At 38.9% G+C, this 22,856-nt stretch overlaps 1 protein-coding gene across 1 annotated transcript; it reads left to right on the top strand.

The window, feature by feature from the left end:
* Window positions 1–19,570: 19,570 nt before the first annotated feature.
* Window positions 19,571–20,230, top strand: LOC101608651 (40S ribosomal protein S7-like). Its single transcript, XM_045134012.1, has one exon. The coding sequence runs from the start codon at window positions 19,605–19,607 to the stop codon at window positions 20,187–20,189; it is 585 nt and encodes a 194-aa protein (XP_044989947.1). The 5' UTR covers window positions 19,571–19,604; the 3' UTR covers window positions 20,190–20,230.
* The last annotated feature ends 2,626 nt before the right edge of the window (window positions 20,231–22,856 follow it).

Consider the following 22,856-nt stretch of genomic DNA (forward strand, 5'->3'; position numbering starts at 1 on the left):
AAAGTCAGAATAAGCAATGTATATTTATATGTATATATCTATCACTGTTACTCAATGACACAGAAATACTATGCACAGGAATTTGCTTTGTGTTTGTATATGCTGAGGGGTATGAGGTGTGTGAAAGCATTTTGACATTGATATAATTACATTCACATTATTTTCTCTTTGGAAACTCGAGTTTCTTTGTTGGGTAGTTAACTTCATCATGAATTTACTGGGCAGCAAAATATAATATTACATGAGATACTCCAAAAGTACAAAAAAGAAGTGCTTATGTCTGTTTTTAACTTAATTAATCCATACTTATATAATGTTCAGTTAGCTTTGAATACCCTAAACTATTAAGTGCCCATGGAAACAAGCAGGTCTATTCTATTATACAAATTAGTAATACCCAGCATGGTGTCAAGCTTACCAATACCAGAGATATCTTACAGTTCTTCTGACTACATTCCCTGATAGAGACCTGATTGTCTTTATGGCCTGAACAGCCAACCATGCACACAGATTTCCTTTGTTCTTTCCTTCAGTCCACATATATGGTTCTGGAAGTTAATATGCAGAGAAAATTTCGGATCAGAATTGCATCTGGCAGGGCTTTAGGAAATACAAATCAGTCTGACTTGATTTGACAAGTGTCAGGGGAATTCATTATGGACAGTCATTGGAAAGTGTGACGGCTTAGCTTTAAGGTGGGTCCTCAGGTGCAATATTGTCAGAACTCTGTAGAACACACACACACACACACACACACACACACACACACACACTCTACTACACAACCATGTGAAGGACCAGAGAAAACTCTAGATCAATGGCAATCAATGACTAAGACCTTATTTTCTCACTTTAGTCTTTTGGGGATGCTGTGACAAAAATACCATAAACTATGTAGTTTCTAAATAATAAAAAAATATTGATTCTGTATAGTTCTAGAGGCTGGAGGTCCAAGATCAAAGCACCCAGAGATTTGGTGTCTGGTAAGGATTCACTTCCTGTTCACAGTGATGCCATCTTCCTGTGTGTTCTCATGGTTAAGGGGTAAGGGGTTTGTTTCCTGCCTCTTGTGAGAGGCCTCTACTGCCAGACCCAGTCACCTCACAAAGGCTCTACATCACAACACCATAATTCAGGGGTAGGGATTTCAACATATGAATATGGGCCACATAAACATTCAGACTGTAGTGCTCTTCAAAGGGTATGAGAAAGGGAAAAGTAACTGGGGATACTTAATGTTGTGATCAATTTTGTTCCCAAAGACATTGAAGCAGGAAAATGAGCAATCTATTTGAGTGCACTGCTACCATTTTCATGTGACTAAGCTGTAGAAGTGGGGACAGAGTGACCCTGTAGATGGAGAACACAATGCCCTGTATCCATTACCATCATTGGTGTATACTGGTACAGAGACCATAGGAGAGAAAATATAGGAACAAGCATTAGTCATTCCAACTGAGAGCAGAGATGTTTTCAGGAGACAAAAGCCTAGGACTGTCTATCATGGTATGTGAGATGTGTTAATGGCAGGAAGCAATGCAAGGAAAGGCATCATGAAATCATGTTTGGTTGTTAAACATTTCCTTCTGCCTTCCTTACCCTCTGAGTTGGATCACACAACTAGGCCTCCAGATGAGTTACAAGGGTAGAACTAAGCTTCTCCAGTTGAAAATGTTTTTACAACTGCTCTTTAAAACTCTTTTTTTAAATTTCTATATTTTTATGAGCATGTGCACATGTGCACAAGAGAGAAACAGAGGGAGAGAGAGAGAGAGAGAGAGAGAGAGAGAGAGAGAGAGAGAGAGAGAGAGAATTGGTGCAAACCAGTACCTCAGCCATTACAATTGAACTCCAGACATGTGCGCTCCCTTAAGAGTTGAACATGAGTCCTTAGGCTTTACAGGCAAATGCCTTAACCACTAAGCCACATATTAGTTATTTTTCTTGTTCTACTCTCCAGGTCCACAAAAGCTCGAGTTTGATTGGAGTGGCTGAGGCCCTAGCATGCCAATTCTCTCCCTCCCTCCCCTCTCTCTTGTTTTCTCACATAGAAAAGGCAAGTCTGTTGGGTTTTCCTCAAAAAAATAATAATAATCGTTCCTGTAATATTTTGACTTATAATTCACGTACATAGAAATTTTCACATGATACAAGGTAATTAGAGGGCATGGCTACTAAGCAAAGAGAATTAACAGAAATAAGTCTAAAATTTCTAGTGATGGGACTTTCTTTTCTGAGTTCTTGATGCCATATCATTTAATTATAACTCAGCAGAGTATTCTTTCAGTTGTATATTGCAGGCACTGTGATAGATGCTGGGAGATAAGATAGTATGATGGCAATAGGAATATACAACAACTAGTTAATTGTTCAGTGGAGAACTAACACATTGTTCATTTATATATTTGTTCAAGTATCATTTACTCAGTGCCAATATGTCAGGTTTTGTGACTGCAATAGTAAATCAGTGAGGTGTATTTTCTGTTCTTATGGAGTACAGCTACATGGGGGAGGCAGACAGTCACCCATGTGATTACCACTGATGTGTTACCAAAGAGTAACTGTAATGACATACTCTGAAATCAATAAAGCCTTTTGATATAGACTATAACCCCTCTAAGAGAGGACACCTAACCTCAGTGTAAGGTAAATCAAGGCAATACTGTGACCAAATACAAAGATTTTCACATCTTGCTGAATGTGAAGCCATGATAAGCACAGCCAAGATAAAAAGAGTGGAGAACATTTTATTGCTCGCAGCAGATAAGGAGAGTGTGTAGGAGTCCTCTCCAAAGTAGAGCTCTCTGGAAGCAAAGGAGACGTGTGTGGTTTATTTAAGAAGCCTATCCACATTCATACTCTGGTTGTCCAGTTCTTAAGCATGCTCAATTGATGCCATAATTTAAAAGAAATGATAGTAAACACAATATTGGGCACATTTAGCTTAAAGTTCTGGAACACATATGGAAAAGATTAAAATGATGGGTAGAAATAACTCTGGAATATTCCCCTTATACTGTAAAGCTTTAGCTGAAAAATACAGAAAATGATCTTTTGAATGTGCCCTAGCAGGAGTCTGCCCCTGACAATGCCAGCCTTGCTTAGTCACTGACACAACGTCACGAACCGGATTCCTGCCCTTTTGGAAGATATTACCCCACAACTCTCTGGTCTCTTAGACTTCCCAAGTTTGTACACAATTGTGAAAAATAAATTCCTGGTTTATAAAACATAAATTAAAACCATAAAGCACTCTTGTTACAGAATCCTGTAAGGACTATACCAGCTAGCAAGTGGAATGGCATCTGGGCCTCGTGGTGCATACTGTTCCCAGGCCTAAGTTCCTCAGTGGGCTGAGGTAGGAGGGTTGTGAATTCAAGGACAGCCTGGATAGAAAGAATAGAGGAGTGTGTGTGTGTGTATGTGTGTGTGTGTGTGTGTGTGTGTGTGTGTGTGTGTGTATGTGTGTGTGTATGTGTGTGTGTACACTGAGGTCAGAATCATGAATAGAATTAATCCAGGAAAAGAAGAATGGACAGGGGGAAAAATATATTAATGATATTGAATAGAGAAAGCATTATTTAGTGAGCTCCTGATAGGATCTGCATCTCTTTGAAGACTCACTTTGATGCTCTTTTGTGATAGAAGCTTCTGGTTATCTCTTATGTGAGTCTCCCCATTCTTTTTTTATGAACAGAACCCTAGATTAAAATTTTTTCTAAAATTGTTTTTTATCTAACTTGACATGACATCCTGGAATAAGATTGTATTCCCAGTATTTTTTGTAGCTAGATGGGACCACATGACTATAGTTTAGTCAATGAGTATAGTGGATGCAGGAACTCCAGTTTTTGGGACAATCCAAAGAATGCCTTTATTCTCTACTAACTAGAGTTGGGAAGACTGTTTTGGTTTGTTCAGTATGTAACATTTACTAATGCTTATCAAGAAACAACATGGAGAGAATTTCTATTATGCTAGTAGATGCTTTTTATTCTCAATTGATTTTTGAATCAGCAGCAGTTCAATTTCTGACATAGTTCTAAACTGGTCTAGCCCAGTTGTAAGTGGACCATTATGATTTTCCTGGGGAAAGTCTTGAGGTGTTGAAGCAGAGATCAGGGCTTTGAGAAGTTTCTTCTTAGGGGAAATTTTTTTGTCTGTCACTTTATATAATAAATGCTTTTATACTTTTCACTGTTCTCAACTAACATTTTCCTTTCTTTGGGATAAATAAGCAGGGCAGGGGGAGGTGTCATTGTTGCTGGATATAATGTGAATACATAGACAAGCCAGAAATACCATACCTATGGGTTGGAGAGATGTCTTAGTGGTTAAGGTGTTTGCCTGTGAAGCCTAAGGACCCAAGTTTGATTCCCCAATAGCCATGTAAGCCAGATGCACAAGGTGGCTCATGTATCTGGAGTTGTTTGCCATGGCTAGAGGCCTTGGCATGTCCATTCTTTCTATATATGTATGCCTCTTTCTATCTCTCTTTCTTAAATAAATAAATAAATAAATAAATAAATAAATAAATAAATAAATAAATAAAGTTATTAAATAAAGAAATATCCTACCTTGGCATGCAGAGGGAAGATCTAGGTGGAGCCTGTTGATGTTAAGGCAAATGTTATAATTTCCATTCTCCCCAGATCATCTGTTTTAAAAATCTATTATTTCAAAAGAGCTGACACATTAGTGTGGAATATTTGTTATAATTAATGGACAAATAGTGACATATTACTAAAATTCCTACTTCATTCAGATTTCCTTAGTTTTTACCTAAAGTTCTTTCTCTATTCCAGTGTGCCCTACAGTCATGTAACTTTAAGTCATAATATCTCCTTTAGTTTCTCTTTGCTGTGATAGTTTTTCAGACTTTACTTTGTTTTGCTATTAACATTTTGAAAATCTAGTTGAGCATTTTGAAGTAACATCATTCAGTAAGAATTTTGTAATGCTTTTTTATGATGAAACTAAAGTCATGTATTTTAAGGAAGATGACCACAGATGTAAATAACTTTTTCATCACATTTTGTCAAATTTGTGTATTATCACACAATTTAGCACTGCTGGTCCTGGTTTTGATCCTCCAGCCAAGGTAGTGTTTGTACACTGGAAGTTTATTTCCCTCCACTTTCCATACTGTATTTTTTTTTTAAGAAAATCACTATGAGCAGGGGACACTTAAGATATAGTGAGTTATGCTCCATCCCACTGAGGGTAGATGATCTGCATTTGTTTTTGAGTTCTGAGTAGAAAGTTGTTTCTTCCTCACCGATTATTAATTTATGCATTCATGCCATCTTGGTCTTACTTTGGGATGTGAGCCAATACTATTTTACATTTTTCCTGTGACGGTTGCCACTGATGGCACCTTCTGTCAGTTCCTAGATCCCCTTGGCTTCCCACTGCCATCAAGTTCTAAATATACTTACTAGTTGGAAGTACAAGGTGTTGGTACAGGCTTGATTTATTTCCTGCTCCTGTCTTGGAATTGTCCATTTGTCCAGTGAGCCTGTGCTTCCTTTTTTGGAGGATATAGGAAACCCCAGGGTTTACAAGTTAGGTATGCCCCTTAATGCTAAGTGTTGTTGCTTTTATGTAACCCTCTCTGTTGACAGAACCAGAAAACATGCATATGCTAATCTGTATATATACACATATCTAAAAATATTTTGTATGTAAACACATAAATACAAACATAAAGTTAATGATAATTTCTCATATATCTAATCCTAATCCATTTCCACATGGATTATTCTAGCCTCTTCCCTATTTTATCCACAGATGCCCACTCTAGCAATGAGAAACCTACCCCCCACCATTTCCATTCATGCCTATGTGTATGTGGCTTGTGTATATAGTATATGTGCATGTATATGCAGATGCACTTGCCCCATGTATACACATGTGAAGACTAGAATAGAATGTCAGGTACCTTTTATCACTTTTACTTTGTGTTCTTGAGGCAGTGTCTCTCACTGGACCTGGAGCTGTCATTTTATTCAGACTGGCTGAGCTGTGAACCCCAACAATTCTCCTGTCTCCATCCTGCTCTAGATTAGGGTTACAGGCACCTGTGGTCATGCCTGGATTCTGATGTAAGTGTTGGGGTTGAACTAGGGTCCTTATGCCCACATGATGAGTGCTTTTACCCAGTCTACATTTTATTTATTATTATTATTGTTTTAGAGAGAGCGAGAAACAGAGAGAGACAGACACAGAGAGAGAATTGCACACCACGGCCAGCCTCAGCCACTGAAATTCAACTCCAGATGCTTGTGCCACCTAGTGGGCATGTGTGACCATGCACTTGCTTCACCTTTGTGCATCTGGCTTAAGTGGGATCTGGAGAGTCGAATATGGGTCCTTAGGCTTCAGAGGGAAGCGTCTTAACCACTAAGCCATCTCTCCAACCCTGCATTTTATTGATAGTTTAATTTTATTTTATGTATATGTCAGTAGAAATATTAGAATTTTTAACCTGTACTCAGTGGAAAACAACTTTATCAACTATTAAAAAAAGGACTTTGCAACAATTTATTTTTTTTGCTTAGGTAAGCACCTATCTCCCTGACCCATTCCAGTGAAGTTGTTTCATACCCAGATTATTTTTCTCTTTTTATTCCTTTTTTCTTTATATTTTATTTATTTGAGAGAGGAAGAGGTGGAGAGAGAGAGAGAAAGAGAGAGAAAATGGGTTCCCAGGGCCTTTAGTCACTGCAAACAAACTCCAGACATATGTGCTACCTTGTACATCTGGCTTATATGGGTACTGGGGGATCAAACCGGGGCCCTTAGGCTTGGCAGGCAAGTGCCTTAATGGCTAAGCCCTCTCTTCAGCCCTCATCCTAAGATTTTTTTGCTCTGCACTATCTTTATTCAATGTTAGAATTGGAAGCCTTCTAAGTAATTTAAGTGTAGAACATGAAGAATATGATGAATAAAATTGTACTGGATCAGGATATTTTTATTATATTTTATAGGTATTGTCAAATAAAAGTAAATAAAATAAAATTAAAATTAAATGAAAGTTAATTTGCTTTGCTCTTGTGATTGTTTTATTATCTATATGTACCTCATACATTATAATATAAACCTCCAATATACATAGTTTAAAATTGTGCATGCAGTAAGCTTGACTCTGTACTGTGTAATGCTGTGGCTTGACTGATATCTAGTGATATGTAAACACACATTTTATCATTTCGAATGAATTCTCCATTCCAAACACTATCCAGTGCTTTATCCATTCAACCTATACCACCTCCCAGATTCTAGTATCACTGATCTTTTCACCAAAAGTCAGATAACTGCATAGCATATGGTAGCAGAGCATTAAGGTTATAGACTTATTTATGATTTTTATGCCTCATTAATGAAAATATTTATGTACTGTGTATATGTGTGTGTGCACATGCTTATTCACATTGCATATATATTTCTGATATCCACATAAGAGAACACTAGTAAATGATAAAAATAGATGTATGATATAAATATACCATACTTGACTAATGTAGTCTACATTTATTTATGTATTCTAGTTGTCTTTAGTTTTTGTTGATTTTGAATATATATGGTATCAAGATTCTCAGGCAAGCTTTTGAGTAGGCAGCCATTTTCAAAAAGCTTTGTAAATGAATAACTGTGAATGTGATTGATGGGTTAAATAGAAAGGCTATGTCTAGCTTTTATAATTTTATTATTATTTGCAAGGACAAAAAGAGAGAGAGAGAGAGTGAGAATGGCTACACCAGGGCCTCTTGCCCCTGCAACTGAATTCCAGATGTACACACCACTTTCTGCATCTGGCTTTATGTGGGTGATAGAGATTTGAACCTGGGCTGTTAGACTTGCAAGCAAGCTTCTTAACCACCAAGCTATTTCTCCAGCCTATGTCTAGCTTTAAGAGCAACTGTCAACTTTCTTCCAATACTATTTCTGTATCACTTCTGTATTCCCACTAGCAATGAGTAAATGTTCTTCTTTCTCCAAATTCTTAATAGTAATTGTATCAAGAGATTATTTTTTCTAAATTAACAATTCTAATAGGAATGATTACCAGTTACTCCCTTGTTGTTGTGAACCAATATGTGACCAGAAGCAATTTAAGAAAAGGGTAAGTTTACTTTTGGCTTACATTTCAGTGGATAGAGTTAATAATGGCAGGGAAAGCATGTTGGCAGAAGCAGGAACCCATCTTGTCACATTGCCAGGCAAGAAGCAGAGAATAAGAGAGAGAACCAGAAGTGGAGCTGGGCTACAAAACCTTCAGGCATACCCTCAGCGGCTCACTTCCTTTAGCAAGGCTTCACATCCTAAAGGTTCAACAATGTTCCCAAATAATACCACCATCTGAGGGCCAACTGGTCAAACACATGAGTCTCAATGATCATATTCTAGACACAAACCATGGTTGGTATTCTCTAGAGGAATGGAAGTGTTCTAATGAATATATACTACGAAGTGGGCTTACTTACAGGCTAAAAGGTGGGTAATCAAACAATAACACTCTGTAGGCTGGATAGTCAGAGAACCCAAAAGTTGCTGGGTGCGCTGGCAGTCTCAATCTGTTTCTGAAGTCCTGGAAGATTCTTGGAAAGCCACTGGTCTTTAATTCATGTTGGGAGGCTGATGAAGTCGTGTTCCAATGATGACAGGATGACAGGAAAAAGATGCATGGATCACTGAGTAGCACTGGTAACCAGGCAAAAGACCCTGGGTTGTCTTAAATAGTCTTTATATATGGTCCCCCATCATAAGGGGTTCCTGTTGTAAGGGAAAGTCTTCCTAACTTTATCAATCCTTCCTGGAAACACCTTTACAGGCCAACCCAAGAGGAATGTCTCTTATGACTCCCAATCTAATCACTTTAACATTAGAATTTTACCATCACAGTAACCCCTTAAAATAAATGATACATTCATTTTCTACCTCCTTTGAGGAGCTTCAGATTAAGAACTTCTGATATTACAAGTGTTCTGTATATGTGTCTCACCCTTTGTCACTATTGTCCTTACCTGGTTTTATCTTTGGCAAATACCACAAAACTCTTAGAGACCTTCAAAAGGGTTATGCAGGTAATTGGAATGACGTAGAAAGAGCTTGCTGATCTAAATGGTGGGTGAGTGATCACCTAGTTTTGAAACCCAAAAGTAAAGAGGACATGGAGGGAATTTAAATCTCTGTCCTCCCAATGCCTTCTTTCCTAATCTTGATCATTGTTGGATTTCATTACATTCATGTTCCTATTTGTCAATGGGGAACCACTGGCTATATATTTCAATGGCTAGGGGAGCCATTTTGGGAGCATATCTCCTCTACTGAAGAATTGATAAGTCCTAGTATTTGAGTCATCTGTCATGAAGAAGTCTGTAGAATTCAGACAAGTAATTTGAATGGCCCAAGGATCACCTGTCTTTTTATATTTATAGACACTGTAGTGTTTCTTACCTACTTAGTTAATTTTCACCTGATGGATTGACTTACATAAAGCCTGGCACCGAATGCTCAAGCTCCTTGGCAGAGATGAAGCTGTGGCTCTGTCTACAATGTGGCTTGGGTGGCAAAGCAAACTTGTCATGCTGCTCTACTGAGACTTGTAAACAATAATTAAGTGGACTTATGCATCCAAATTCTGCTGTTTCATCTCCTTCTTTCAAATATACATGAAAGAGTTTTAGCTCTGGATGATAAACAGCAAGAACCATAGCAGTCTGCATTTAAACCAAATGAGCTCAATGAGGGTATACAATTCTTGTAATTACCATTTTACTGTTTTGCATATATTCACAATAGAAGAAGAAAATAAGGAGGCACAGGCTTCTTGTGTATGCTGAAAGCTGTGAGCTCACAAAGAGATGTTGTGGAACTTTTGGTTGTTAGACTATTTGAAGCTCAGTCCAAGTTTGCAAAGCCTTCGACTGATTCTAAGGACCTGTGTGAAGTACTCTCATTTCTGATTATTAGTATCTCTGCTGCAAGTGAATAAGAGGCATGTGATCCCTGGTTTACTTTCAGATGTGCATTGTGATGATAAGGGAGTCCTAACAGGGCCTGCAGACTCTGGGCAAAGGGGAAGCAAAGAAGGTGTTGGGGCACTTATGAGACTTGTAATGACTCCATTCAGCCATCGGGAGGCACCCAGGAGCTCATGGAACAAATAGCAGTGCACCTCAGAGTTTTAAAATCCAATTTCTGAAAATTGAACCTTCTTTCCATATTAACATAACTTCAGGGATGTGTTCCTTCAAGAAAACAGTGGCTCTGAGAACAACAACAACAAAAGCTACTCAAGGATATAAACAGTTTAACAGCAGTATTTGAAGGCTGAATACTGAATAATAAATCTTGGATATTATTCCACCTGAATTAAATTGGATTTGTGTTAAGGTGGCAATTTTATAAGACTATGGGGAGAATTCAATTCCTTTTGGTTATGGATGTTTCTATGTTTTCTTTGATATGTATGGAAATATGGAGTTATCATCTTTTAATAACACATGGTCAATATACCATTTATATCTGTCCCATAACTCTTTTCTGTCTTGCCTAAGGTGGAGACAGGAGAGACAGTGCATATAATCACAGAATGCCTGGGCTGAAAAATCTCTGTGTTTGCTGTGTTCTCCTGTGCTGATGAGGAAACCAAAGTGAGGCAGATGAAACTATTTGTACAAAGTCCTTCAAGTATATAAGTTGAGTTAGCATTGTCACATGTGGCTATTTCTGAGGTCACAAATGAGAAGCTGACATCTCCTCAAAGTCAGGCTAATAAAGTATATACACACTGGAGCTGGGTGTGGTGGCACACTCCTTTAATCCCAGCACTGGAGAGGCAGAGATATATGCATACACACACACAGACACACACATATACATACATTCACATACACACACATACATATATATATGTATGTATTGGGTAGTACTACCTACCAAAGGGACAAACGTATACATGATATACACTGGAAAGTTCAGGAAAACCTGACTGTGGTAACCTGTGTTCCTCCTTAGACAGGATAAAACAAAACTGTTATAAGTTGAACTATGACTGGTTCTATACAGACCAAAAAGATGGAAGGAGGAAGAGAGTAGTTATGGTAGAATGTCGATGGGAGGCCAAGTGTTAGATATTGAATGTGTGGTAAAAATAACTTAGGTTAGATCAGAGGTAGTCTGTCAGTTTTTATGGTGGCTTGAAAGAAATTCTTCATAAAACCTTCTTATCCATTTGCTCTGAGCACAAAACTTCCCCTGTATTTCTGTTTGTGTCTCTAATTCTGAGGAATATGAGTAAATAACTGTCTTCTGGAATTATACTCTGTTTCATTTATGGTTTTGTCAACAACAAATGTGACAAACCAATTACCTCAGAAGAATGGCTTCACAGGTGAGGGTCTAACGGAAGATTGTCTATATCTGTCAGTTGGTTCTTGCATAGTTTTCAAAAAGCAGCAAGAAAGACAAATCCTCATCCTCAGGGGATGTGGGGACATAAGTACTTGTCATCTTTGTCCATAGAGAAGTCAGTAGACTCTTCATTTAGTCTAGAATTAAAGTTTCTAGAAATGATATTCAAAATAACCTTCAGGTACTCACACATATGTAAACAGAGATATGCTTCCGGTTTCATGAACAAGGGAATACAATGTTATCAGCTACAGATGGAGTTTGGGGCAATAGAAAAATTAAGATTTTTTGAGAACTATTAATTAATATGGATGAAAGAAAAAAATCCATGTGTTTTTAAGGATAATCTACATCTTTTGGTTTTCTGTTTTTACTGAACCATACCTCATTATACTGGGACCTGGGTGCTAGTATTTGAAATGTAGCTTTAGAAGCAACATATGGAACATTTTGATTCCTTACATTTCTTGCACTGCGGAAGGGACCTGGATGGGGCAGGCTAACTATTCTAGTGATTAGAGTAGTGCTGAGTCCAAGTGGCTTGTGGGATTGTGGCTTCTTTTGTTTGTCTCAAGTCACCCTTTCGGTACATAGCAACTTAGAGACTGAACAGGCTGAGGGACAGCCCATGTAATATAGTCTCTCCTCTCTGAGAAGCCTTTTTGAACTCCTCCCTGTACTCAAAATGTCTCTTTCCTCTGTTTTTGGACCTCTCATGGAGATATCCTCTGCCTAATTCTCCCAGCTTCTCTCTCATGCTTCCCTGTTCACCCATGCTGTTAACATAACCCATGTCTGTAAGATTTCCTTCTCTAGCTTTGGATGACAATCTTTCTAGATGCTTACTTTAGTTGGTTATACCACCTGAAGTGTTTTTGAGACCCATGTGTGTATTGATAAGTTTATATTCATGCCATGGCACTTTGCATCTTGTTAGTCTTCAGTAATTATTAATTAAAATAAATTTAAGGGGCAAAATCAGATGATATAACTTAGACTAAGTAGCTAGAAAATGGAATATGACTTGTTAAGCCAAAGGTTTACCTACTAAAAGAAGATATATATATATATATATATGTTTTTTTGAGGTAGGGTCTCACTCTAGCTCAGGCTGATCTGGAATTCACTATGCCATTTCAAGGTGGCCACAAACTCATGGTGATCCTCCTACCTCTGCCTCCTGAGTGCTGGGATTAAAGGCATGCACCACCATGCCCAGTAAAGATTTTTTTTTAAGAAAGTAATGGCGAGTTGTGGTGGTGCAGAAAAAACAAACAAAAAAAAAAAAAAAAGAAAGAAAGAAAAAAGAAAAAGAAAGAAAGTAATGGGCTACAGAGATGTTTGCCTCTTAGGCCCAAATACCCATTTGATCACCAGACACTACATGGAAAGCTAGGAGTTATGACAGGCTTATGTAATTTTAGCATGCTGATAGCAAAATGGAAGGCAGGGACAGGAGGATTTCTGGGAGGCATGCCTCCATAAATTCAGAAAAATTGACATAATTTCCTATATCATATTAGATCATAATACTTTAAATCTAGAAATTAGTAACAAGAGACACTTCAGGAGTTACACCAGCTCCTGGGACTGAACAACACACTTCTAAACAATGAATGTGTTGTGAAAGAAATCAAAAAGGAAATTGTAAAATTTCTAGAATTGAATGATAATTGAAACACAACTTACCAAAACTTATGGGACACAAAGAAGGCAATCCTAAGGTGACAATTCATAGTGCTGGACAAACTGGATAACCACATCTAGAAAATTAAACTAGACCCACTCATCTTACCATACACAAAAGTCAACTCCAGATGGATTAAAGACCATAATATAAGGCCTGAAATTCTTCAAGTACTGAAAGAAAAAATAGGAAGAACTCTCCATGACATGTGAGTCGGGAATGAATTTCTGAACAATAGCCAAGTAGCCCAGGAAATTAAACAAGCGCTCAACGTGATCTCATAAAGCTAAAAAGCTTTTTTTTTTTTTTTTAATTTTATTTATTTATTTGAGAGTGACAGACACAGAGAGAAAGACAGATAGAGAGAGAGAGAGAATGGGCGCGCCAGGGCTTCCAGCCTCTGCAAACGAACTCCAGATGCGTGTGCCCCCTTGTGCATCTGGCTAACGTGGGACCTGGGGAACCGAGCCTCGAACCGGGGTCCTTAGGTTTCACAGGCAAGCGCTTAACCGCTAAGCCACCTCTCCAGCCCTAAAAAGCTTTTATACTGACAAATATACCATAAACAGGGCCTAAGGACCCCTGTTCAAGGCTCGGTTCCCCAGGTCCCATGTTAGCCAGATGCACAAGGGGGCACACGCGTCTGGAGTTCGTTTGCAAAGGCTGGAAGCCCTGGCGCGCCCATTCTCTCTCTCTCTCTCTATCTGTCTTTCTCTCTGTGTCTGTCACTCTCAAATAAATAAATAAATAATTTTTAAAAATATGCCATAAACAGAGCTAATAAAAAATTTTGGCAGTTATACCACTGACAGAGGACTAATATCTATAATCTGCAAAGAACTCAAAAACCTAAACAAAAAATGAAACAGCCCACTCAAAATGGAGTAGAGAACTGAATGAGGAGTTCTCAGAGGAATAAATTCAGATGAATAATACACGATTAAGAAAATGTTCAACAAACCTAACTGCCAGGGAAATGCAAATTAAAACAACTATGATATTCCTCCTTACTTCTGTAAGAATGGCAATCACTAAAAAATCAAATGGCAACAAATGTTGGTGAGGATGTAGAGAAAGAGCAACTCTCATTCACTGTTAGTCGGAATGTAAACTTGTACACCCAATATGGAAACCAATACGGAGATTCTAGGAAATAATGAGTATAGTACTGCCAACAGACTCAGTCATTTCCTTACTGGGCATTTACCCTAAATGCTCCATGTGTCACTAAAGAAACATGTACTCAACCATGTTTATAGCTGCTCAATTCTTTATAGCTAAGAACTAGAACCAACCCAGGTACCCATCATTGGATGAATATATAATGAAGTTGTGATACATTTACACAATGGGATTCTACTGAGCAGTAAGATAAAAAGATATAATGAAATTTGTAGGAAAATGGATGGACTTAGAACAGAATTTAGTGAGCACACACAACCACAGAAAGACAAATGCTGCATGTTCTCACTCATCTGAGGTTCCTAACATTAATCAGCTTGAGTTACTGGCATACTAGAAAGGCAACTTGAGACCCAGGAAATAGGGATGGAAGGGTTTGGGGAAGGAGAAAGAGAGAGTGAGGGGAAATAAACACAAAACTAAACACAAAATGAACTAGTACCCTAGAAACCTTCCTCCTTAAAAGTAGACTAAAATATTTAACTCTCTACAGGAATATGGGGGAACATCTGACAAGAAGGGCCCTGTTGAGGGTAGGATGAAGCCTAACCTTAAAAAATTTTGGCTCTGGACTGGAGAGATGGCTTAGCGGTTAAGTGCTTGCCTGTGAAGCCTAAGGACCCCAGTTCGAGGCTCGATTCCCCAGTACCCACGTTAGCCAGATGCACAAAGGGGTACACACGTCTGGAGTTCGTTTGCAGTGGCTGGAAGCCCTGGCGTGCCCATTCTCTCTCTCTTTCTCTCTCTCACTCTCTCCCTCTCCTTCTCTCCCTCCCTCCCTCTCTCTTTCTCTGTCTGTTGCTCTCAAATAAATAAATAAAAATAAACAAAAAAAAAATTTGGCTCTGACCTGTAATTACCAGTACCAGAAATCAGTGCTACCTACATTGAGCTATTGATTGGAGAGACCTACAAGGTCTCCAAAACAAGACCGGCTTCTGTCAAAGCACTTGACTACTGGCCTGAGGTAAAAGGTAAGACCCTATTGCTGGAGACATCATATGCTGCTGACATAGAACATGGAGAGACTGGGCTGGAATCCAGAAGACAGACAATTCCCTAGACAGTTGGCCCATCTAGTCCTGGAAAGAGGCATATGAGCTACTGGGGGAAAGTGGCCAGCAATGGTGTGAGTGAGCAGGAGTCTAAGTTACTCAGATCCAACCAGCCTGACAAGAAGTACACACCCGTGCAATGGTGGCACACAGCCTTGGTGGGTAACCAATGGCTTTCTGGTTGGCTAGGATATCCACTCAGTGGAAAGGAACCCATATCTGGAACTGGGAACCAGGTCATAATCCTATGGAGACAAAGATTATGCTCTCTGATGTCAATCTTCCATTAGTCTTTGGCTAAAAGAGGGGCTACGTCCATCAAATTTTCTCTAAATTAATAACACTTATCACATTTAACCTGTGCCTACTTCACTTTCCATTGGAGAATCTTCTTTTCTTTTGCAGAAGGTAGTGACACACCTAGAGAGATAAACCATGCCTCACATTTCAGCCAAGGCCAGGTGAATTCACAGAGAAACAGAAGATAAGCAAGAGCGCTGCTTCCATGGTCACCTGACAACCAGTGGCAGGGTGAAGGAGACAGACACTGAGGATACTCAACACCTACCAAAGCAGAAATTCAGAGGCTCCTAAAAGCTCATCATTGTGCCCTACTTAAAACAGACCCACCAAGACTCAGGGAATTTTGTGGAAGAAGAGGTGAAAAGGTTGTAAAATGTTGAGATATCATACACAGAGGCATTCCTTCTTCCCCAGAATGACTGCTTCTCCCACAACCCACAACCCCTTGGGGAATACCAGAAGCCACCCCCACCACCACCACCACTGAGAGCGGCCTCCAGCAGAATCGTGCATGGAGGAGAGAAAAGATGGTACCAACACATGATGTATCCATATAAAATATGTTCTTAATGAAAAAATTATTCAGGCCCTCACACTTGTGTGGCAAGTGCTCTTATCAGCTGATGCCATTGCCCAGCAACTCTACAAGATTTGTTTACTTGCAAGCTGATAAGTAAAAAATCAGAAAGCTCTAGCATCTGTAATGATATGACCCATTATAAATACTGCAGCCAAGTCATTGAAAAATGCAAGGACTGAAGTCTGAAAGGAAACATTTGTATGTTTCAGAAGACTTTGTAGTGCCAAATTTATGTCTTTTCAGGATTTTTCTATGGTATGAAGATGAATATTTTTTTTTACTTTTACTTAAACTTTAATTGTTCAACTCAGAGGGTCCATTCTGGTTGAAATTAAAATTTATTTATTTTTATTTTTACTTAGGCAAGCCCAACAGACTGGCCTTTATTTTTTTTAGAAAAACATTTTTTCAAGATTTATTATTTATTTATTTGAGACAGAGAGATGGGGCGGGGGGAATGAGAATGGGTGACCCAGGGCCTTCAGCCACTGTAAATAAACTCTGGATGCATGGGCCTCCATGTGCATTTGACTTACATGGCACCTGGAGACTTTCAAACCAGGGTCCTTAGGCTCTGCAGGCAGGTGCCTTAACTGCTAAGCCATCTCTCCAGCCCCAGACTGGCTTTTATTTTATGCAAAAGAGCAAGAGAGGGAGAGAGTAAGAAAGATAAGAAATTCAAATTTCTAACTTGTGGGCTGGAGAAGTGGCTCAGTGGTTTAGGTGCTTGCCTGTAAATCTTAAGAATCTAGGTTTGATTCTCCAGGACCCACATAAGCAGATGCACATGGTGGCATATGTCTCTGGAGTTTGTTTGCAGTGGTTGGTGGCCCTTAACCTAATTCATTCTTATAGACAAAGAAACTGAGGCATAGTAATGTTCAATAACTTTCCCAAAATTACAGAGCTAGATTTAGAGTTCTGGCCCTGGACATTATACTGCACAGCTTTGAATAACAAATGCAATGTGAATGTGAAAGCAGAATACAAAAATGTGAATATCAATGAAATAATATATTTAAAAGGTTTTGCAAATGGTCATTGGTACTCTATGTGGCTGACATCAGCTAGTGAGGCTTTGAAAGACAAAATTTGAGGTCTCTCTTTTGATTCAGATAAATAGAAACGTCAGCCTTAAAATACTAGAAATGAAATTAGCTTCACTAACAAGGTGATCCTTAGTCAGAATTCTCAAGAATATTAAAAGGAGGCAGCAAAATGCATACTTGGAGTGAGTATGAAATTTTCAATTGTTGTTCTTCTGACAATGTCTCCTCTGTGGGAACACCACCAATGCACAGCTGGAATTAGGAGTAAGTTCATACATGTTTGCTGTTGCAGTTACCTTCTTGTTGCTGGAACAAACCCCTGACCAGAAGCAGCTCATGGGAGAAGAGAGTTTATTTCTGGTTTATACATTAAGGAGGAAGCTCCATCATGACAGAGGAAGTTGGATCACTTCATCACACATCCATAGCAGAGAGAGAGGAGAGCCATCAGCAGCCTGCAAGAGCTAAATCTGAGCACACCTACTAGGGCTGGACTCACGATCTGCCCCTAGTGACTCACCTCTTCCAGTAGGTCTCCACCTGCTAAAGACTTAAGTAGGAAGCTTAATTTTAATCCAAAATACCTCAGGCTATGGGGAGCACACATTGACATTTAAGCCACCACAAAGGAGACAAATGCATGCTTGGAGTATCAAATTAATGGCTGTTTCTCTCCTGACAATATCTCCTCGGAGGAATACCAGCAATAGGTAGATGGAGTGAACAGTAAGAAGTAAGTCCATGCATGTCTGTTTTTAAGGAAATAATGTTTTGTTTGTTAGCCTTATTAATTAGTCATCTGTGGTTGTGGGAAATTGATACTCCAGAATAGTTTTTGATCATTCACCCTTTCTCAAACACCTATCATCAATCAAACACAAGAATGGTAGACTTAATGCATATATCATGAAAAGGCATATGGCTGTAATCACATTTGCCTACTGAAAATTATGTTATCTACATTCTATTTAGTTGTGAATGGTATCATATTTCACATTATAGTTCTGGCTGCTTTCATTACACCATGGGATATTGTCTAATATCCATTGCTTCCTACTAATATCCCCTGAGCTTTAATTAATTTATAAGCTTGATTTTGATGTGAATGTAGAGTTCAATCATAACACAGTGCCACATTGAACAGGAGTTCAAATGAAACAAAATCCCAACAGACTGCATCATGCATTCCTCCATTTACATAACATCTTTAAAGTACAATTTTTTAGAAACAAACGGCAGATTCCTGGTGTGTGAGGTTGGAAGAGAGGCCATTGTAGTTATACTGGGCCACATAAGCATCCTCAGGGGGTTGGAGCTGTTTGGTCAGTGCTTTTTCTGTGGTGGTGATGTCCAAATGCACGCAAGTATAACACTGCATAAACCAAAATACTAACATGTGAAAATGAGTACAAGTAAATTTTGGGGAATCTAGATAAGATTGAGAGATTGAGCCAATGTCAACATCCTGGTTGAGGTATTATATTAGAATTTTGCAAAATACTGTCATTGGGGGAAATTGGGCTATCAGTAGGATCTTTGTCTGTTATTCCTAACAGATTATATAAATCTACAAATAGCTCAATAGAAACTTTAACATTGAATTAAAAATATTATAAAAGCATAGACCAGTAGCCTATTTCTAAACAAGAACAGATTGGCTGTCTCATCTGAAATTTTTGAAACCAGAAGGATTTTAGGGTTTACATTTTAGAGTATTTTAAAATTTTTAATTAGATATTTTAGAAACCGAACTGAAGTCTAAGCACAAAATCCATGTGTGTTTTATATATACAATGTACATAGAGCCCCAGCGTACTTTTATGTAAAATTGTTAGTACCCCTGCATTTGATAGTAGCTCATCATCAGGCAAAATGTGGCATTTTCTACTTATGATATCAGGTTACCACTAAAAAGGTTTAGAATTAGGAGCATCTTGGATTCAGAGTCTTGAATTATAAATGATGACCACGGTATGTTTCTAGAGGTTAGAACACTGTAAACATGGTAGGGATGAGAGTGTGGTGAGGTAGGTGGGACTGTGATGGTAGATATTGAGGTCAGCATGGTAACTGAAGGTCTGCTTATAAAAACATTTGTATTCTTGTGATGGATAATGGGATTTTCAGCTGATACACAAGTTATCTAGCTCACAGAAGCTATGAATAGGATTGGGGTGGAATGACCATGTAACTAATTTTATTAGTTACTTTTCTCATGGTTGTTACAAAATACTTGACAAAGGCAACTTTAGGAACATGTGTTTGTTTTGTGGAATGGATTAAAAATGTAGTCTACTCTTTCTAATCCGGCACTCCTCAAGGACAAAGCCATGTTCAGCTCGAGTGCCAAGATTGTGAAGCCGAATGGCGAGAAACCGGACGAGTTCGAGTCGGGCATCTCCCAGGCGCTGCTCGAGCTGGAGATGAACTCGGACCTCAAGGCTCAGCTGCGGGAGCTCAACATCACCGCGGCCAAGGAAATTGAAGTTGGTGGTGGTCGGAAAGCTATCATAATTTTTGTTCCAGTTCCTCAACTGAAATCTTTCCAGAAGATCCAAGTTCGGCTAGTGCGTGAATTAGAGAAAAAGTTCAGTGGGAAGCATGTAGTTTTTATTGCTCAGAGGAGAATTCTGCCTAAGCCAACAAGAAAAAGCCGCACGAAAAATAAGCAAAAGCGTCCCAGAAGCCGTACTCTGACTGCTGTGCATGATGTTATCCTTGAGGACTTGGTTTTCCCAAGTGAAATTGTGGGCAAGAGGATCCGTGTGAAACTGGATGGCAGCCGGCTCATAAAGGTTCATTTAGACAAAGCCCAGCAGAACAATGAGGAGCACAAGGTTGAAACCTTTTCTGGTGTCTATAAGAAGCTCACAGGCAAAGATGTTAATTTTGAATTCCCAGAGTTTCAGTTGTAAACAGATGACCAAATAAAGTTATTCACAATAAAAAAAAAAAATGTAGTCTAACATGGTAGAAAGTTGTGGCAGCAAGAGAATGAGGCAGCTCATCACATTTTGTCCAGCCAGGAAGGGAAATGGTGAAAGCCAGTGGTCAGCTTGTATCCTCCTTTGTGTGAACAGTGGATCCCAGCCCCTGAGGTAGTACCACACACATTCAGGTCAGGTCTTTCCTCCTCAGCTAAACTTCTTTAGAAATACCCTCATAGATGTGTTCAGAGATTCTTTATTTAAAAATATTTATTTGTGAGCAAGAAAGAGAGAGAAAGAAAGGCAGATAGAGAGAAAGAATAGGCAAATCAGGATCTCTAGCCACTGCAAATGAACTCCAGGTACATGCACCACCTTGTGCATCTTGCTTGTGTGAGTATTGGGGAATGAAACCTGGATCCTTAGACTTTACAGGCTAGTACCTTAATTGATAAGCCATCTCTTCAGCCCTCCCACAGAATCTTAATCCCATTAAGTTGACAATCTTTAAGAATTACATGAAGTATACTGATATAGTAGAAAGGGCAACAAACATGTCTTCTCACTAGAAGACAATTTGGTCTTCCAGTTGGATGCTATGGAACAAATCCATTGCTCAGTTTTATACTTTCAGTTCCTAGCTAGCTCTTGGATACTTAGACTATTTTATAGAGATCACAAGAGAGTCAAAGTCTTCATGAGTCCAGAAAACCTTTGTGAAGTCTGGAGTGTTTTCTAGAAAAGGCAACTGTTGCCATATGACTTCATGCTTCTATGTGTCTCAATGAGGATTCTATGTCAGACCTGACATCACGTATAATATGGCCATTAATAAGTGATTCAGTTATTTATCTGGCACATTAAATGGTTTTACTTAGGTTCTTAAGAAGTATGCAATGCCAGTACCCAGCCAGTTTTGTTTGTCTCTCGAGACACTTGCATATTCAAGGGAACATTTGAGTTTAAAGAAAATTAAAAGAATCCATCATGTTTCTCCCTTTGGGCTGGAAAAGTTTCTCTGCTTCTATTTTTCACTGCACTGCATCGAAGCTTCCTAAGAACTGTCCCATGGCAGTAAACGTATGCTGCTTATTTCCACGCATAACAGACGATGCTTTCACACACACCCCCGCTGCCGTGCTCCTCCTCGAGCATCTCAGCTTCCAAACATTCATTTCTTCACGTGTTCTGGTTACACAGAATAACTTCCACAAAGCAACAGAAACCCAATCCTCTTTTCCAATTCCAAAGTAATTTTGATGTGGATGAGACATATCTAAGATAATCACATGGAGAAGATTGTTTCCCATGGTGTGTTGTCATAGATGTCATAGATGCAGAAGCATTTCTGTCCTGCCTCACCATTGTTGGTCCTCCCCCTCTCTGAACCTGCATTCTGTAGAAATAAGTTTTCTCTATATATATTCACACCTTTTGGAATCTCAGCTATTCCTTCTTCTGAATAACCCTCAGTTTTATATACATAGGGGCTGGGCTGGCTTTTCACCAGACACTTTTAAAGCTTTTTTCTTTCTTCTTTTATTTTTTTGGGGGGGCTTTGGTTTTGGTTTCTCAAGGTAGGGTCTTGCTCTAGCCCTGACTAACTTGGAATTCACTATGTAGTTTAAGGGTAGCCTCGAACTCATGGCAATCCTCCTATCTCTGCCTCCCGAGTGCTGGGATTAAAGGTGTGTGCTACTACATCTGGATTTTTTTAAAAGCTTCTTTGAGTCAAAGACTCATCATGGTGCCCAGGATAGCTTCAAACTCCCTATGTTGCTGAAGCTAGCCTTAAACTACTGATCCTTTTGTTTCTTATTTCCCAAATTACAGGCATGTATCAGTATGTCAGGCTCCCCCAGATTTTAATCAGACCTTGATAACTACCGTCAGACATTTCTGTTTGTCTATTCCATCCTTACATCAAAAATACTATGAAAAACTCCATATTCTATACTGCAATCTATTCTTTTCCCATCTTCCAAATTAGCTGCAATTTTTAAACAAGCAAAGAATCCTATAGTTTCTGCTCATGTCAATATGAGAAATCAGAATTATCTTGGCTTCATTCTGTGCCTGGTCACAACATTTCCAGTCAGCCATTAAAACCTCCTTAGCTTGTTCTTTAGGCAGTCTTCCCTGTTCTTTCTCCTTGGTTCTCATATGATAACTAAAGCTCCTATTGTTGTTGTTCACCTGAATTTTGCAATAGCTTCCCAACTCTTTCAATTGGGACAACAATGCTCATGATCTCTGATGGATCTGTGCCAGATGCATCACTACCCTCTGAACAAGAGATTGACTATCATAGACCAATGGCAGTTCCCATTTTCTTACTGTTAACTCAGGTTCTGATACTTCTGAGGAAAGCACTTTATGAATTGTATAATCTCTTCAGTCCTTGGCCAGGCTCTGAGTAAAACCACATAAGCAATTGAACCTGACTCTAGCTAGTAGCCTGGGCTAGAATTTCCCTTAATGACCCAAAGATTCAGCAGTGAGAAAGAAATCCTTTTGTTGTTTTAACCCCTGGGGCTCAGGAGCAAGTTACACAGCATGGCTGGCACAGTAGAAAATGAATATACCTATACTGAGGGTCTCAATTGTTATTTCACATCTGATAAGTATTCTCACACAGGATTGTTTCATGCTGGT

This window comes from Jaculus jaculus, chromosome 14 (assembly GCF_020740685.1).
Source record: "Jaculus jaculus isolate mJacJac1 chromosome 14, mJacJac1.mat.Y.cur, whole genome shotgun sequence".
NCBI classification, from domain to species: domain Eukaryota; kingdom Metazoa; phylum Chordata; class Mammalia; order Rodentia; family Dipodidae; genus Jaculus; species Jaculus jaculus.